General features: G+C 32.7%; 1 protein-coding gene across 1 annotated transcript; it reads left to right on the top strand.

Moving 5' to 3' along the window:
* Positions 1-15,133: 15,133 nt before the first annotated feature.
* Positions 15,134-19,803, top strand: LOC127722296 (otolin-1-like). The gene is made up of 4 exons (XM_052229186.1): positions 15,134-15,197; positions 15,617-15,715; positions 19,334-19,576; positions 19,631-19,803. Exons 1-4 carry the CDS (start codon positions 15,134-15,136, stop codon positions 19,801-19,803), a joined length of 579 nt encoding a protein of 192 aa, XP_052085146.1.
* Positions 19,804-20,288: the final 485 nt, after the last annotated feature.

Below are 20,288 nucleotides of genomic sequence, written 5' to 3'. Positions count from 1 at the left end.
GTTATTATTTTAATGTGGCACGCGCTCTTCTTTGTGTAATGTCTAATCACCTTGTTAATTGATCCAATAAACCTTTAAGAAATAACTTCAAACTAAAAAAAAATAATTCTTGTGTTTTCGTAATTAGAAGAGATAAAGAGGTATTGATCTTAAAGTCATATGAAACCTCAAATTAAAAAAAATATGCATATGTTTTTTATAACAAAATGGATAGTTGTCATTATTAAACTTATGTACAAGTGTTATACAAGTGCTCAATATCCATGCTTCTTTGTTGATTGATTTGTTTGACAAACAACATCAGATAATAAAATATCTTGTGGAAAAACTACATTTGACGGTACGTTTATTTTTTATTCATAACACTATCCCATCATGGGCTTGGTCCAGTTAAAGGAGCTTAGTGCACAAAGGCGGCCTAGGTGGTGTTTAGAAGCTCTCGTTAATTCAGTCTCCTAATTTAAAGGGGTTGGAGGGGTCCTGATCCCGAAATCCCGGGCTTAAAAACATGAAATCCCGAAGTCCCGAATTTAAAAAAAGTTAAATCCCGACATCCCGAAATTCGAAAAACCTTGACCGTTTAGAATCCACTTTGTATACTGATTAAACATGTAAAATTGAAGATGAGAAACATATTATATTAGACTGTCCTTTATATGCAGATTTACGTGAAAGTTTATTTTATGAAGTTAAAAGAAGTAATGGTGATTTTAATATTTTATCTGATGATGATAAGTTTATACATCTTTTTAAAAGTACTGTTTTTTGGTGTGGTTGACAAGACCTGCTGTAATATTCTAAGTAGAAGAAATTGTTTTTTTATATGCTTGATAGATAGTGATGTTTTTGCAGACCTGAAATATCTTATAAACATGATAAATGCAGTTATATGGTGCTTTTTGTATTTCTGTCTGTTATATTTTTTACTTCTATGTAATATCGTATTTTCTACTCTTATTTTTAGCTCATCTTGCGTCCGTCGTCGTTAGCTTTTACAAAAAATCTTCTCCTCTGAAATCACTGGGCCAAATTTTAGTTATAGAACGGTAATTTTGTTCAACCGAAATACTTTTAATGGGTACACATACTAGATTTACTAAGGATAAGATTATAAGAGTTTTATTTAGGAGCAAGAATATATGGTTTACATTATTTTTTTAAATGCATCAGTGTTATATTAATAACATAATTAAATTTTATAATTATAAAAATACACATATGGCGGAGAATGACAATAAAAACACAATGACATCCGTAATAAAGGTAACTTTCATAGAAAACAATTTAATATGATTATTCTCTTTTTGAAAATAATATTGATCTCTTGAAGTCTTTCTATATCACTTCTATAATCGGGTTTTGAAGAATATGTTTTACTCTCAAATGTCTTTCAAGGTATAATGATAGTATGTAAACTATAGAGTTGTAAATGTGGAAATGAAATCTCAGAAGCATTTTTTTTCTCAATTTCTATCTCAAAACAGGTTTCTAAAAAAAAAAATTTACTAAAGCAATGTCCTTCAAAACAAAATAAAACAAAGGCAAAGTAAACATAAAATTCAGTTTTTAATTTTTCTTTCATCATCTTCAAATTATAACATCCTAAACCGTTAGGTTTATTCAACAATTATCATTAATTAATCAATTAGTAACGATCAAAAGACGATTGTTATTTGGATATGGTTGATTGAACTTAATGATTGGGAATTTGCAATAAGCCGTTGGTCACGTACCGAGTGGCACGCGCTGATTAAAAAGTCATTTTACTTCAAAATTACAATATCTATTGATACCAAACTTTATATTTATGAGTTATATACTTAATATATCCATGTTCTTTGTGATCTTAAAACATCGTTTTTGTGTCCTTAGTGCACTAAGAAGTCCTTTGCGGTATTTCTACACACCGTTTCATTTTAAAGATACTATATAATATGTTTTCGCATTGTTTGCACATTGAACACAAACAAATCTAAAAAAATAAGGAGATGTGGTATAATCTCTCGCCAAGAGACCAAATAACACAGAAATTAACAACTAAGCGTTTTTTGCCTTTTTACTATATATACATCTGACGGTGACTTTTAGCTTTAGGGCACTGAATTTAGTGACCAGAGAGATGATATACAACCTTCTGTAGAAAAATCATTTGAAAGGTAAATATTATTAGGGTCATCCGGAAAGCTGATGAAAATACTTTAGATACACAATGTATTTCTTTTTAATTTATGCAATTCAATTTTGATACTACAAGTTTTTAAATCAGTAATATCTTACGATTCAAATTAGCGTTAGGCAAACTATAAGCAATGTGTCAGTATTTCAATTAGTTATAAGTCCTAATGAGTGACATTGGCCTGAACTGAGCTGTGATACTTCTTACTTAGTTTGATTTTTAGATGATCTGTTATAATACTTAAAGTGTTTTTGACATTTGAAATAATAATAATTCGAACTTAACTATTCATTTTCTTACTAGCGTCAACAACTGGTAATTGCCAAATTTGTTGGTAATTCGTATACTAGTAAAATTAGAAGATACGGGGATGTCGTGTGACTCGTGTCTGTGGATTGGATATTAGGAAGTGATAATGCAATGATATCTTCCTGGGCCTATACCATGTTATATACACGTGATTTGCGTTATCGTTATATCCGAGACAGTCCATGAAAAAAGGTACAAAAAGTCTCGTTGAACTTTACAGATTACGATATCAAAGTTCGATAAAATATTTTCAAATAAACAGCTGCGCCATGAGCGCATGATACGCCCGTCGTCTTGTGTGTGAATTGTTATTCAATAATCGTAAATAGTTTCTGACATACGGCCTGACATGCGAAAACCCCCTTTTTTACAAAAAACACAATATCTCAAAAATAAACTTTTGAATCAAAACCAAAAAGTATACAGATCTTAAGATTAATATAACTAAGAAGTGTGTAAAATTTTAGGCAATAATCATAAATCGTTTTTGAGATACAGCGCGACATGTGGAAAAACCCCTCCCCCTTTTTTAACAAAATACTCAATATCTCTAAAATAAAATTTTGAATCATCACCAAAAAGTATACAGATCTTAAGATTAACATAACTAAGAAGTGTGTAAAGTTTCAAGCAATAATCATAAATTGTTTTTGAGATACGGCGCGACATGTGAAAAAAAAAACACACACCTGGTTTAGTTACTAAGTCCCGTAACTCAAAAAATTTTAATCTTATTTTCACCAAAAAGTATACAGATCGTTTGACTATCATAAGAAACAACTATGTTAAGTTTCATAAAATTTGGATAAGTCGTTCTGATGTTACGGTGCGACATGTTTACGCCGGACAGACAGACGGACGGACGGACGGACACCGGACATTTGTATACCACAATACGTCCCGTCAAAAATTGACGGGCGTATAAAAACTATTTCTATCAATGTCAACATTCATAAAATTTTGAATTTATGTAGTAATCGTAGATCAGCGGAATATAACGACTGAATTATTCGGGTTACACCACCTCTATATTCTGTTATCTAGTTTTTTTTTGCCTCGCTTCTTATTAACTTAGTTTCCTCATAATTCTCAAATCTGTAAACCCCATTCATATACTTATAAATGGTGGTCCCATTTATAGCCTCATACATGTAAATGATAATTGAAACAACTTGAAACAAAAAACACACAAATATTAGTGTATGCATGGGCTTTTAGAGAAATATTAGTCCCCGAATCTGTTAAAATGTAGATCTTAATAAGAATATAATAGCAGTTTATCTATGATTTTACATTTATTTTTAATAAAATGTCAATTCATTCTTTTCTGGATTTAAAGGGGGAGGCGGGTTGTGAAGAGAAGGATGGGCGGAGTTTTTTTTTTTTTTACAAATTGTTTATTTCTCTTGAATATAAGGGACGAAAAAATACTTCATTTCGTTAAAAAAATCTTGTTTCATTGTATTAATAATAAATAGATTAATTTGTTGCTGAATAATTTCACAAAAAAAGACAATTCGAAAAAAAAAATATGAATATGTTTAACCTCGCCGCATTTTTGCGCCTGTCACAATTCAGGAGCCTCTGGCCTTTGTTAGTCTTGTATACTTTTAATTTTAGTTTCTTTTATATATTTCGGAGTTGAGTATGACGTCAATAATCCCCATATTCATTCCCAATTTCATTTACAAGAAAATTAAATGTGAGTACTATATTTTGGTATGAAGACATGTTCCATATATTAATACAGCATCAACATTCTTAAAACTAATGTTTAGGCACTTGCTGATTTTCTTTGATTTTGCCGAAAATTGGTGACCCGTAAGATACGTGTCAAAGAACATATCTGATAACACTATTATCTTGAAAAAATGAAAAAATAATTATTTTGCATGAGAAAATAACCCTTTAGATATGTTTGCCATAAAAATACATTGGGACTTATTATTGTTTTTTTTTAATTCAACATCTATAGTTGAAAATCTTAGGTGTACATCGGTTAATTGAATAATAGAATATAGAAATTGTTTTATTTTTTTTTTTCAATAAAAAAAAATGTTCCCCCTTTCGAGATTTGTCATTACATAAGTGTGTGCTAAAGTTTGGAGACCGAGGACTAACAGACTACAAACAGCAAAAAGTGGATAAACATTTGATATGCATGAAAGAACGTTGGACACACAATACTGATTTCACTGAAAAATTTCAACGAGCACATGATACCCTATGAATTTATTTACATACTTGAACTCTTCTAAGGAATATAATTCTGGACAAAAACGAATTCAGTTTATGTTAAATGGATAAACAAACAACAGCACTCATTGATGGATACACTTGCGGCTTAATTCATTTTAAAAGCACAATTTGAATGATTGATTAATGGTTGTTTAACGTCCAGTGGCAAACATTTCATACATGTTCAAGGCGAGAAGTCGTTTCAGAAATAGATTATGAATTATAAGGTATTCCAAAATGTTAAAATGTTATCATCGTTTAGCAAAAGGAAATTTTCTTAGCTATTAGAATTGGTACGTCAATATTTTCTTACAAACTTATATCTTTTGCTTTAAAATTAACACATATAAGGTTCTGATCTTATTAAAACAATGTCACTTAAGTCTCGAGAATTATTCGTGTATTTGGGCTTTTGAACTCCGCTGCATTTGTTTGCATCTGCCCTAACCTGCTGTTTAGTGGTTGTTGTTTGATTATATATTTCAAAAGTCGAATATATAGACCGTTAGTTTTTCCGTTTGAATGGTTCTACACTGGTCATTTTGGGGCACCGTATAGCTTGCTGTTCGGTGTTAGCCAAGACTTTGTGTTGAAGGCAGATGAGTAAAATTGTATAGTTTTACACGTATGAATTTAGAAATGACTAGCAGAGCACTATCAGACTCAAGACAAACAGTGTTCATGTATATTTGGTATCCGGTATACGAGTACGGGGCGCATTCAAAACTGTTTAAGCTAAACGAAATTTTAATTTTCCAGGCGAATTAGACAAAAAAAAAAAGATATGTTTTAATGTGAATTTTTAAAAGTTCGGGACGGAATTGGTTCAATTAAATTTGCTTAATGTACCGTGGCAAATATTATTGCATATTCTCGACGAAATTACACTTTTGATCAGACGATACCTTCATAGAGATTAATGTTTGCGTACAATATCCATTGGCATTCATCAAACATGCTCATTTTGGTCCCTTTAATGGCTATTAAATAACTACCAGCTTTCTCGTTTTATTTCAAGCAAAATAATATTTTTTTTTTATCACAGTCACTTTTTTTTTTATCTCAAGAGCTGCTGCGTGTTTACAAATAAAAAAAGAACTAATTATAATTTTCGATGCATTTTGAAAATCTGGCATCATTAACTATAAAAAACTTAGTTTACACATGTATTTGTCATTATTTAATTTTAATGTGAATATTTGTAAGAGGTACTTTTCTGACTAAAATCGATAACGCTCGGAACGGTTAAACGATAGATACACGAGGATGCTGTACCGCTTGAGTGATTTACCTTACAAAAAGGCGGACACTTTAAATTTAAAAGGACTTAACATCAGCTAATTAGTTTGACGCAGTTTAACCACATCTCAAATTAACTTGAATGACCGCAAGGGAAACTATTTGACTGGTATTAAAATGATTTGATATGGATTGAAATGCATTAAAAATAATTTTTAATTTTTGTCAATCTTTATTTAATTATCATTAATCTTTTTTAAATGCCGTTAATGCGTATTTGTTCGTTCAAGCTAAATTCGAGTTACTAGTGGCTTTCCTGTGTATTACCTCCTGTTCAAATTGAGCTTTTCTTTGAGCGGCTTCCTGTTCTGATTGAGCTTTTCTTTGAGCGGCCTCCTGTTCTGCTCGGATGGCTTCTTGCTCCATTTCGGCTTTGACTTCCGTTTGTCTGAACAGAGCTTGTTCCTATAATAAGGCCTCATGTGTAAGAATCAGGGCATGTTTTTCGGCAAATGCTATTTGATATTTAGCAGCCTCTGCTTTGTCACGCTTCCTGCGTGCTAGACTTGACATGTCAGAGGCGTCCGAACTTCTGCTGTGTGAGGTTTTCTTACCCTTTGAAGTCCTCGTTTTAGTGGATTTAGCCTTTGTCAGGGCGAGGCGATGCTCGTGTAATGTTTCCATGACCAGGTCCACTTTGAACAGACGAATATCTGTTGAAAGGTTACATGTATCAATGTCTTTAAGACTGTCCAACGTTCTGGTATTCTTCAGAAATATCAAGTACTCGTCTATAAGCCTGCGATAATTAGTACAAGCTTGTTCAATTTTGTCCTGTGCTGTTAGCAGTTGCTGGAGCTCGCTAGGAGGCGTGGGCACTTCCAATAACTGGAATTCAATACTTGACCAGAGGGCCTCTAGTTCTTGATAGAACTTGTCACGTTTTTCTGTGTATACTCCTTTACCTTTTTCCGTGAGTTCGTGTATTCGCCTAGTATCGGGAAATTCCTCTATGTGTGCAACGTCAGACGGAGTTTCGACAGGCCGTTCAGCATCTTTATGCAGTTTCGCTTTTGCTTGGAGTTCTGTTTCTTGACACTCAGGGTCGTCTTGGTGTTCTGCGTGTTCAGGATCCATATTTTTTAATCAACTAACGGATAGAAAGATTAAAATAAACTGTTGCCAACATTGGTAGTTTGCTGCCTGATTCACACAAGCTGTGTTGCGTACTGTCGATGTAACAGTTACGAACGATGCTACTTTGTAGTTCCTTGTCTGGATATGTATAGATAGGTTGTCGTCAATTTACTATGCTGAGCCTGACTCAGCTAGTTAAACAAAGGGCTAATCACAATCTCGGCAAATTATTAAAATAACAACTTGTGTTTGAACGTTGTAGATTATAATTCCACCAGAAGGGATACAGCAGTTTTTACAGAGTGTGTATTTGTTTGGTTAACTAAAAGAAATAAAAATACAACATTTGACAATATGTACGAAAGAAATATATGAACGTTAAATGCAAATACTAAAAATCGAGTCAAAAGCGAAAGTATAATTTGCAGTTCAATTCAACGAAATAAACAGTTACAGTTCGTTTTTGTTTAGTAAACGTGTAATTCATGTTAATGGAATTATAAGAATATATATTTAACAGTGTATAATCGAGTTGGAACGTACTTGACGGTGATTTGTCACAATATCCTCAAGATCAAATTTGTCGTGTCATCCATTTGCAATTGAAAGGCAAGGAAAAGCAAGTAAACGGCAGTTCACACGGTTAAGTCCAGATTCAATTCCGTGAAATATGAATGTCTGAAAATCCAATCCAATAAACGTTATAACTAATATAATTGCGAACGTGATCCAGCATACCTTTTGTAAATTATATCACGGACACGAAGATCTAATTGGATTGGTCTACATTTTGTCATCCCCGGCCTTTCGGAGTTAACTGCACTGTTTTGGTAAATGTCAAATGCAGTACCATAAATTGTTCACAGAGTTGTTTGTTTTTCAGTCATGGATAGTGTAGTATTACCAGTAAGCATAAAACATCGCCTCATTTCTATATTTGATTAATTATTGATGTACTTGACAAATGTTTAATTGATGAAATGTAAATTTCACATGAGTATTTTATTCGCTATTCGAGTGCTGTTAAACGAATTGAAAATGCGAGATAAAACTTCAGAGAAATACAAACTACCGTCGAATTACGTGATGTAACGTTCGCCTCTGCCAAAACGGAAATACTTTCATTACAAAAATACAAAAAGAAATTCCTTAAATAAAAAGAAAGTGTCGTAAAGTCAAAATTGGAATATATCAAAATACAAAAAACAAAAACAAAAATATTGTAGAATTAATACTAATAGAAAAACATTAAATTATGAGTCTGGTGAAGAGGAACCTTGAGGGGTCCTGTACTGGAAATCAACTATAAGTAACTATAAGTAAGTAATTAACATGTGTCTGGCGTACCAAACTATAAGCCTGGTCTCTTTGATGAGTTTTAACACCTTCCGCATCAATAGATCACTTTTGGATATTCACGTTACATTTTCACCTGTTCATTAATGTATGTGTTTGATCACGTGACCAAATACATAAAGACTTGTATTTATGTATGTATTCGATCACATGACGTAATACACAAGAACTCATATTGGTGTACTCCTCTTTTTATAAATAAACAGAGCGTTTTTACGTACAGTTAATATTATTTTTCAAATAATTTGTCACAATATTGTTTAAAATTGATTAAAATGATAATTTGGTAAGCCATACGCCCGTTTTGTCTACATTAAACTCATCACTGGAGCTCGAATGTGAACAGTTGGAATACCAAATCCACTACGAATGTGAAGGACAAGTAATACCAAAAAAAAAAAAAATCAAAACAGTTATTTCAAGAACCAAAGCGATCATTGAAATCTAGGATTATAAACAAATAAGTATTTCGAATAATTCAACAATATATTATCTATATTTTTTTCAGTAAAAATATTCATATATCATTTATAGTGGTCGAAATTGCTAGTCAACTTGTAATTTGAGTTATTTCCCTTAAATGGCGGTTTGTTTCCAATTTTGCGTTATATTCTTAAACTACAGCGGATAAAGGAAATTAGTAAATGACATACATGTAATAACATCAACAAATAGGTCAAAATGATAGAAATTATCGGTCGGCTCTCTACAAGTTGCCCTAAAATGATGATTTGAGTGTTTTTATCTAATATCTTGAAACTATATTGTATCAACTCAAACTTAAAACACGACATGTAACCCCTAGATTCATCAATGTTTTTTGCTTTTAGCAAAAGAGAGGCGAAAGATATTAAAGGGATATTCAAACTCATAAGTCGAAAATAAACTGACAACGCCATCGCTAAAAAAGAACAAGACCAACAGACACTACAAAAGTCCAAAAGTCTGAAAAGACCAATTTTGTCTGAGTTTGCATGAATTTTTACTTGACATTCTCTTTTTGTCTGAATTTTTTTGTAAAAGTTCTTGACAACGTCTTAGTTGGTCTTAAAAAAGTACATAGATTATAGACATTGCTCTTGACTACTATGGGTTCATTATTATTCGTTGGATACCAATTTTCGTGGGTTTCGTGGGTACAGGTGAACCACGAATTTAAATGTTCAACGAATTACAAATTTTCTATAGGCTTTGTATGCACAGATTGTCAAAACCACGAAATCAAATATCCACGAAAATGCAAATTTTCCTCAATCCACGAAAAATTGATACCCACAAAAAAAAAAGAATCCAAAGTATCTGTATCATTACTTGATTTTACTCGACATATGTCTTGACAGTATTCACATTGTCTAAAAATTTCTAAAAATGTTGAAAAGAATATATCTTGACACATTCTTGATGATCTTAAAAATGTCTTAATATTACATGTATAACTCGACACTACCTCGACAGTATACATATTTTATTTAACCCAGCCGCATTTTTTGCGCCTGTCCCAAGTCAGGAGCCTCTTGCCTTTGTTAGTCTTGTTCGATTTCTAATTTTAGTTCATTTATATGTTTTGGAGTTTAGTATGGCCTCCATTATCACTGAACTAGTACACATTTTTGTTTAGTGGCCAGCTGAAGCACGCCTTCGGGTGCGGGATTTTCTCGCTGTGTTGAAGACCCATTGGTGGCCTTTGGTTTTTTTTGCTCCTCGGTCGGGTTGTTTTCTCTTTGACACATTCCCCATTTCCATTCTCAATTTTATGTTGTCTGGATTGTGTATCGAAACATTCCTGACAGTCTAAACACTTTCTTATTCTGTTTTAAACTCATTTCTCCAATTTTTGTGCTATTTTCACATTTCTTGAGCGGTGTGAGAAAAATATTTCTCATCATTAGTGAAATATCTGTTCTCAGCAAATGATTGGTCGAAATTTAATTATGACGTTACGTTTTCTTGATTTCTTCTGAATTCGTCATGAAAAAAGGCGACCATGTCTAATGACGTCACATATCAAGAACACAACTTTCTGCAAATCTTTGAAAAGGCAGGATAAAAATCATTCAAACAGATTCCACCACTATCACTCGTGCATAACGATATTTTTCCATGCCAAGCAGTTAAATTTTAATCATTTAAAAAGCTCGGCAAGCATCGCGCTTTAAATATTAAAATTTAACTGTCTCGAGTGGATAAATATCGTAACACACTTGTTGCATTGATGGAATCTATATTTCTATTACCTATAAAAAAAAAGAAACATCCGGAGGCGGGCTTCAGCCAGTTTGTGAACAATAATGTATAATAGACCAGCGAAATGGATCCCACAAAAGAGTAGCAAACACTTGAGGTTTGTGACTGTCTCATTTTATAAACCAAAGTGTTATCCGGATGAACAATTGATTTGACTGTCTTGTTGGTGTCGTGGTAGCGTGCTTGCCTCGAGTGCGATAGGTTGTAAATTCGAACCTCGACCGGATTAAACCAAATACTTTGAAATTGAAATTTGTTGTATCGTTGCTGAGCACGCGGCTATTAGGAGATTGGTCGGTTCGCAGTCCGGATTCTATATCTGGGTTGGGGGACAGGTTCAACATCCACCCATCGTCATCATGATACAATGCATATAAGATAAGAGATGGAACTTGTTTTTTTTTATTTATCTCCCGTTAATCAGACAACAATTTTCGTTAGAAGATAATGAATGAAATGAAATGCAACGTGTGAATTTATTCATAAGTATGAGGATATGTAGATACTTCAGAAAAGTGTGATTATTGTCGCTATTCTGGACGTCCCTTTTGAGAACTAATTGAGAAAAGTTTAACTATTCATCATAATGAATATAATTACACGTTTTTAGATAAATAACGTAAATAAAATGTGCCATTTATCTGAAGCAACACAAGCAATTTAATGTGATATGATTTGATCTGCTATCTTCTGTCTAAGAACACGTTTTAAAATAGAAAATTATAATGTACTACAATTTAGTACACAGCTTTTAAAAACAGTTCAAGTACATACACTGTCAACTTGAACTAAATTTAATATGTACACCTGTTTGACATTTGTCGCCATCAAGGCCTTTACTTCCAATTGAACCCACGCCAACGTTAATACTCTAATCGCCATGATTACCATTTAAACCAGGAAGCCATTAACTCCATTTAGCAAAAATCAAAACAAAACAAAAAATGTGAGAATGACTAACAAAATGTTGTCTTGTTTGAATTGTTATAGATTATGTGATTTGTCTTGTTTTAAATTGTTATAGATTTTGTCATAGCGGTTTTTTTATGTCTTGCTGAGCGGTTTTGGTTGTGCACATCGTGGAAAGCAGTAAAGTTTACATAAAACTGCTAACATCTACGTTATTTGTTCGCTGATATGTAGTTGTCTCATCAGCAGTTATACCACATCCTTTTATTTTTAAATCAAATATCATGCGATTGTTAGTGTTAATTTTTTTGGCGAATCATAAGTCCTTCATGGCTTCAATGATCATTACATTGAACAGCAAATCGGAGGACTTACCTTGTTTGTATTGGATACCTAAGCTTCACAAAATTCCGTACAAACAACGGTACATAGCCGGCTCATCTGCATGTTCGACTAAAGAATTGTCCATTAGATTGACAAAGATTCTGTTCGCAGTGAAAGAGGGTCTTCAGAAATACTGCGAAACTGTTTACTCGCGTAGTGGAATTAACCATATGTGGATTCTAAAAAACTCTAAAGAACTTCTGGATAATTTTAAATCTCGATCTCTCTCTGAAATTAGTTCTATCAAATTTTTTGATTTTTCAACACTGTATACCACCATTCCCCATGTGAAATTGAAAAATTGTCTAAAAGAAATAATCCACAATGCTTTTCAACATAAAAATGGTATCATACGCTATAAATTTATTACTTTGGGATACCAAACGGCATATTTTGTTAATAGTGAACAAAAAGGTAAAACATGCTACACAGAGGAGCAAGTGATCAGTATGCTGGAGTTTTTTATTGACAACATACTTGTTGAATTTTGAGGTAGATTTTTTCAACAAACTGTCGGCATTCCTATGAGAACGAACTGTGCGCCTCTACTTGTCGACCTCTTCTTATTTTCATATGAGTCGGAGTTCCTTCAGACACTTCAGTCAAAAACAAGAAGATCAAAGAAGCAAGATCATTTAATTTCACATTCAGATATATTGATGATGTTCTTTCCATTAACAATCCAAACTTTTCTGATTTGGTTCCATTAATATATCCTCCAGAACTAGAAATTAAAGAAACAACAGACACGGCTTCCTCTGCCATATTTCTAGACTTATACCTTGAATTTGACCTTAGCGGTCATCTCCGTACCAGAATCTATGACAAACGAGACGATTTTAATTTTTAAATTATCAATTTTCCCCACCTTAGTAGCAATATACCAACTTCACCTGCATATGGAATATACATTTCCCAACTCATTTGGTATTCAAGAGCTTGCAGCTGCTACTCAGACTTTGTAAACCGTCACCAGCGTCTGAGCAGAAAGTTGATGAACCAAGGGTATGTCAAAGAACGTCTCGTCCTTTTTACTAAAAAACTCCATCGGAAGATACCAAGACCTTGTTGATAAATATTCCGTATCAACTTCACAAATAATACACGATGGTCTTGAAGTATAGATTCTAGGTACTGACGTTGTCTATCATCTTAATAACGTGTAATAGTATTCTTTTAGGCCAAGTAAATTTAATTAGTAGATTTTCATCCAAATTTTTGAAAAAAAATGGGGTGGGTGGGAGGATTTTATTTTTTATTTTTTATTAGATATGAAACGCTCTTGTGACGTGTTCTTCATATATGCAAGTGTAATAATAAGGTTCTATCATGTATATACATGTATAACGAATCAAACATACAAAGAAATGCAAAAACCAAAATTTGAAACAGGATGTTATTAATGAAACGAAATTATCGACAGTTACCGGTAACGAAAATGAACAAAATCCGGAAATCGTAAATTTTTCAAAATAAAAAAAATTGGGGCGGAACGATTTCAGAGGGGCGGACGGGGATGAAAATCTATCAATTAATTTTAATTGGCCTTATTTGTCTTTTTATTTTATTACTTTTACTGTTTTGCCTATTTATGGCAGTATCCATTTGACGTGGCTCGGTATTTGTACATCCTGTCATTGTGGTGTTGTGCAATGGTAAATTTGTGTATTCTTGTCTTTCGTTTTTGCTTATGTGCTTTGTCTATATGCCTTTGTGTTCGTCTTTGTTGACGTTTTTGTAGTGATTAAGATTATAACACAATGTTGACTGCTATACCCTTATTTTTGACATTTTTATCTATTATGTCTGTTTGTTTTGTTCACACATCGTTGTCAATATAATGGAATTTTATGCGACTGTCATACAAGTGAGAGGTTTAGCTAGCTATAAAACCAGGTTTAATCCTACATTTTCCACATAAATGTCTGTACACTGTTAGGAATATGACAATTGTTTTCCATTCGTTTGATGTGTTTGAGCTTTTGATTTTACCATTTGCTTAGGGACTTTCCGTTTAGAATTTTCCTCGGAGTTCGGTATTTTTGTTATTTTTACTTTTTACCTAATTGATTTGACAACTGAACTTGTCTTTCTAAACCGGGAGTATTCAATTTCAGGTTTTGTATCCATTTTACTATTACCGAAGTCTTTTACATCTAGTACGCTAAAGTAAAGAACTTTCAACATTTCTTTTACGGTAAAAAATTTAACGAAATCGTTGTAGACAAGATAAAAATAAAACGGGTAGAAAAACACGTTATACCCTAACATGAGGATGCTCTAAGACATATATGACACAAAGTTTTAAATTGTTTGATCTCAAAAGTTTTTGGAGACAATAACTATTGCATGGCACTTATTTTATGGTTAAGGGCTATTAAATCCATTAAACTTGTTTATACGACTACGCAGTATAAATTTATAGCGAAATGTGAATCTTTTTATTCAATGAACTTTCTGTTAACGTTTCATTAGAATATAATGTTGATCTCACGTAATCTATGTTATAATGTAAAGATGTCAATTGAGGATTCTCAGATGTCTTATAAGAGGTGTATGAGGGTGGGATTGAGGTACTCGATTTGACAATTATCGGTAATCCTCTTTTGGTAAAAAACGTTAATGCTCAACGTTATTTCATCGTTTAACGCTTACGCTGCGCAACAAGTACCATGTGACAAGAAGCTATGTATTGTTACTCTTATTTGACGACAAAAAAATTAAAAGAGAGCGTTTGACGAATGACGGTATGATCCTATCCTATCCTCATATATGTCACTTGACGAAAGAAAATTTCCTTATTAGTCCAATGGAAAATAGTTTTGTTTAGACAGCCGTAAATAAGAAACAACCTATATTTCAATTTCTATATCAAAGAAATTTTCAAATCTACTGCTTAAAATTTACTGCCTACCATTTAAAATATTCTTTAAAAAATATTTAAAACGGACTAAAGACTCAACATTGTAGTTGAAAATGAGTGAACAAATTCAACAGGTTAACATTGCAAAGGATGAAGACCGGAATAAATCAGAAATTCAAAGTAGAGAAAGTATTGAAACAAATTCGTGGAATGATAAATTTGCTGAAATTCGGAAAGCAAGTAGAAAAAAAGATAAAATAATTTTAGCCCTTGTTGTGATGCTGTTGATATGTTCTTTACTCGCAATTACGGTCGTTGTCATGTACTTGAAACATGTAAAAGGTAAGCGTTTTAATTTTCTGTAAATTACATAATTAGAGGCGGACGGATTTTTTTCCAGAAAATCGAGATTGGATTGTTTAATTCTCCAGAATTCGGGATGGAACTGTAAAATTCTCAGGATTTCGGGAATAGCAAATTATTTCTTCGGAAATTTTGAAATATAGGATTTGATGATATCGCGATGCGGGAATGGGTATATTTTTTTAAAGGAAATTCGGGTCTTTTTGTGCTTTTCTTTTTCGCCATGGCGTTGTCAGTTTATTTTCGACTAATACCTTTGAATGTCCCTTTGATATCTTTTGTCTTTCTTTTTGAAGAAACCAGTTACTTGATTTAAATAAAAAAAAATGAATCTTTCCCTTCCTTAAAACATACATTAGATATAACGTTTATATAAACTCTTTTTCTTTATATTTCAGAATATTTGGAAAAGAGTTCGGAACTAGAAAAGCAGATACAACAACTGGCATTGAATCATTCCGGTTTGGAAAGACAATTGTATTTGTCTAATCGATTAGGTAATTAGAACACATAATCATTCGAATCATAATTTGATTTTTTTAAATATAATAATTATCTTAATGTACCATAGGCTTGATATGTATATATGTGTGTTTGTAAATTAAGGCGAGTTTGAGTTTACACGATAAATTAAATATGTGCATTCTTTTTGGTTGCCATATATTTTGATCTCAATAAAGAATCAATTTAACAGCACTGGGTAATCATTAAGTTAATATTGGTGTTGTCAACGATTAACCGCATATCGAATACCAAAAACGATAACCGATTTACCGGAACTTTTTTTCGATTTTAATAGATTCAATATAAATGTGTATTGGACTCATTAATAAATTTTGTTGAATTTTCAAATGATTGTCGTAGTAATAAGTTTGACAGATCAATTGTCCACTAAAGTGATTGCTATTTTTAACCTTGAAAACATTTCAATTTTATAAAATTAATTAGCAAAACGACAACTTGTGTATTAGCTCGGGGCAAGATCTAAAGTTATTTTTTGGGCCCTTTATAGCTTTCTTTTTGGTGTGAGGCAAGGCTCCGTGTTTAAGGCCGTACTGTGACATATAATGGTTTACATTTACAAATTGTGACTTGGATAGAGAGTCATACCACATCTTCTTTTATCTATAAACATAGTTAGCCTACATGAATTTAAAATGGTGTCTTCAACCTATGCCAACATGCGATAAATATATATTCAACCTATGCCTACAAACAAAATACAATAGGTGTTGTTATGACAATTACTAATTAATAACAGTTAAAATTCATTCAGCATTTTTAATTATGTAAGCACTAAATATAACTTTTTTAAAAATTATAAACAATAATAAAAATTTCGACGAGATCAAAATTTTTTCTATCTTCTCAATCTGAAGTTATTTCAAACGTCATAGTAGATACTGTAGTAAGGTAGTGTTGAATTATTAAAACTAAAACTTCACCAGGAATGCTCAAAGTCAAGCCTTATTATGCCAAAGGATAAACTTCAATTTATCGTAATACCATGAAAACGAACATTTGTAGGATAATGTAAATAAGGCCGTTAAACGTCAACTTAACTACCGGTTAATCGGTGGAAAGATATTCCGAGTAACCGATTAAGCAAAGCTGTTCGATTTTACGACACTAGTTAATATACAAATTATTCAAGGTTTTTTTGCCTTAATTAGTGTGTAAATGTATCTCCATTTCGCTTAAGGATGTTCGTTCTCTTGTTTTTAAATTTTTGCCAGATATTCGGAAACCTCTGATTTTATTCATGTAGTGCCATTAAAATTGTTTGCCCGCTAACCCCTACTTTTCTTTTCTTAATTTTATTACATATAGTTTAAAAAGCCATATTTGAAAATCTTATGAAAACTTTGTTATTTATTATTGTTTTTGAAAGAAAAAAGTTGCCAATGTTAAATATATAAAAAATCTAGAGAGAATCATTTCCCGCCAAATTTTCAATGGCTGATATCTCGAAAACAAGCACACGAACTCTTCATTTTTTTCTGCTTTTTTAGTTCCTTTATTTATATACTATCAATTTATAACAGTTTTTTAAAATGCTTGTTATTTTGAAACAGAGTTGCGAACATCCTTAAATTTGAATATGCTAATTATATATTCAATTTACTGCTTCATTGATAGTTAAATGACATGGCAGCCAAAAAGATACATTAAAGGTATGTTTACGAATTCTCTTCTTAAGGGTCCTTACATAACATTTAGTGAAATTTAGGATGTCATCCGATTTTTTAAGAATAAATGCAAAAATGTGACAGTATGAAGCTATAAAACTATAAGAATATTTGGTATGATTGTCAATGAGACAACCATCCACATCAGTTTAAATGAGGAATATAAACGTAAACATATGTCAACGTACGACCTTAAAGTTTTAAAATAACTCATACCGTCTAGTTAGTTTTTTGATTTACTAAACAATTCAAACAAGGTAACTAACGGCATAATTAATACAGTGCAATATGCGAAAAAGAGATATAACAGATATTAACTAGCCAACGAAAACGACGACATAACAGGCTTTTGACATGAACCATTGACTAACACGGGATATAGTGTGCTAGATATATTATAGCATTAACATTCGTTTAATTTCGTGCACTACATCAAACTTAAATTGTATTATCTAAAGAGGTGGGGTGAATAATAGGTAAATGTGCAGGTTTGTCATCAATTTATTGCATCTTCGTAGAAGATTCTGAAATATTTGCAAAGTTTAGCGATCTCAAATATTGAATTATTGACTTTGCCTAAACAGAATTGCTTCATTAAAAATTTGTGAAAGAACGGCACCTTATTACTGTATTAGTGTCTGTTATAAATTTAATTTTGATAATCTGGCTCTCCTCTTCCTTCATGTAATGTGAAACGTGCTTATCATTCTGCGGAGAGCTTTGAAAATCTGGAGTTTTTTCTGTATATAATATTCTAGTGTTAAGTTTTCATAACAAAAAAAAAACGTTACCGTATAGACATATGTTAATTTTAATAGCATATGTCAATTCGTTGTACATCCAACGTGAATTTTGAAATCAAAGCTCCATTCAGAGATACCTGTGTGTGTGTGTGTTGCAAAATCTTTATTTTTCGTGTACTGTTTTTTTTTCCATTTGTTACGTAGTTATTCTTTTGGTCTTGATGTTGTCCTTTTTAATAGCTTCTTTTATGATTTGCAAATGTCAACTTGGTATCTCTTCTTTCTTTTTAAAATTTGAAACGTTCTAAACAAAATGAAACTACGGTATCAGATCAGGATATACCTATGATATGAGTGGTCAACCTTTCTAAAAAAGACGTTAGAATTTGTATAGATATGTAATGCATCATTGATCAGTTTGAGATATGCAGAAGAACGTCATAAACATGATAGAAGTGGCTTATATTCATCAACCCACAGACAATTCTAGTAAACCCAGTTAATGTGGCAAGTATAATGACGCGTACCCAGCATGTGAAAACCTCTTAAACGATAAATTGACGAGATATTGCTGCTGTACAAACTGCGATTGATAAATAGTTTAAAAATAATACCACATTAAAACAGGTAAAACAACTCATCAGCATAAAAAAAAGAGGCGACAGACACCAAGGTGATATTCTAACTCATAAGTCAAAACAAAATTACAAAGTCATGGCAAAAACCCTAAAAAAAAATACGAAAAGACAAACACAATTCGACATAGAAAAAACTGAGCAACATTTATACTTACGTGACTTATTTACAATTAGTTTTTCAGCTTGCAGAAAAATAATGTGTTCGTTTTTTTATTGACGTATACCCTACATATTTTTATTCCTAAAAAATAACATAATATTATAATTCAAAGGGTCCAAGATAAACATATCACACTATAGCCAAATTAAAATAAGACAAATCCAATGAACATTACAGAATACACTATACAGACAGTTCATGATGGAGCAACAAATACTTAATAAAACACTGGCCTTAAAGTAGATGCTCATAAAGAGACAGCATTTACTGTTAATGTTGTGGGACCGGTTATATTTCACGATGATAAAAAGTTAAATCTACATATAGATAACATAGGTATTTCTAAATTAATCATATAATGAAATGCTCTACATATTTATAAAAGGTAGCAGTGACCATGGGAATCTCTCTAAAGGCGAAAAAGATTCGCGAGGCGAAAGGGATCCTGGTGGTCATAAGGACATTGCTGGTGTTAGGGGAAGACAAGGCGAAAAGATTAATAACGGTGAATACGGGTTAAAAGGTGAAACTGGAGACAAAGGTTCAGCTGGTAAGGGACAACTCGGAGATATAGGTCTAATAGGGGGAAATAGACAAAATGGTACGAAAGGATCAAATGAAGAAAAGGGTGCAATAGGTTCAAAAGGTTTGGCTGACAACAAAGGTACCATCGGAGATGAAGGTCCAAGTGGAAGAAAAGGCGAAGTCGGAGAGAAAGGCGCAGTTGGTGCGAATGGTTCACAAGGAAAGAAGGGTGTCGATGGTGAAAATGGCATAACTGGTATGGTTGGACCTACCGGGAGAAGAGGTTTGACTGGAGAAAATGGATCAACTGGCGATAAAGGGCTGAAATGAGAAATATGAGACAAAGGCTCAACTGGCAGTAAAGGACAACTCGGCGATATAGGCCCAATTGGAGGAATAGGACAAAATGATACGAAAGGATCAAAAGGAGAAAAGGGTGAAATAGGTTCAACAGGTTTGGCAGGTGACAAAGGTAGCCTCGGAGATGAAGGTCCAAGTGGAAGAAAAGGGGAAGTCGGAGAGAAAGGCGCAGTTGGTGCAAAAGGTCCAAATGGAAATAAAGGTGTGGATGGTGAAAATGGCATAACTGGTATGGTTGGACCTACCGGGAGAAGAGGTTTGACTAGAGAAAAAGGACCAACTGGCGATAAAGAACTGAAAGGAGATATTGGAGACAAAGGCTCAACTGGCAGTAAGGGACAACTCGGAGATATAGGCCCAATTAGAGGAATAGGAAAAACTGGTACGAAAGGATCAATTGGAGAAAAGGGCATGCATGGCGATAAAAGATCAATGGGAGTAAAGGGTGCAACAGG

Source organism: Mytilus californianus, unplaced genomic scaffold (genome assembly GCF_021869535.1).
Source record: "Mytilus californianus isolate M0D057914Y unplaced genomic scaffold, xbMytCali1.0.p SCAF_12, whole genome shotgun sequence".
NCBI lineage: Eukaryota > Metazoa > Mollusca > Bivalvia > Mytilida > Mytilidae > Mytilus > Mytilus californianus.
Note: the sequence above shows the minus strand (reverse complement) of the source record. Positions and strands in the feature narration are given on the sequence as shown.

What these genes read in the sequence shown, in the direction of transcription:
- LOC127722296 (XM_052229186.1), top strand. Translation starts at nt 15,134, where the DNA reads ATGCTGTTGATATGTTCTTTACTCGCAATTACGGTCGTTGTCATGTAC. An exon ending in GTACTTGAAACATGTAAAAG is followed by an intron (nt 15,198 to 15,616) that starts GTAAGCGTTTTA and finishes TTTATATTTCAG; the next exon opens with AATATTTGGAAAAGAGTTCG. An exon ending in GTATTTGTCTAATCGATTAG is followed by an intron (nt 15,716 to 19,333) that starts GTAATTAGAACA and finishes TATTTATAAAAG; the next exon opens with GTAGCAGTGACCATGGGAAT.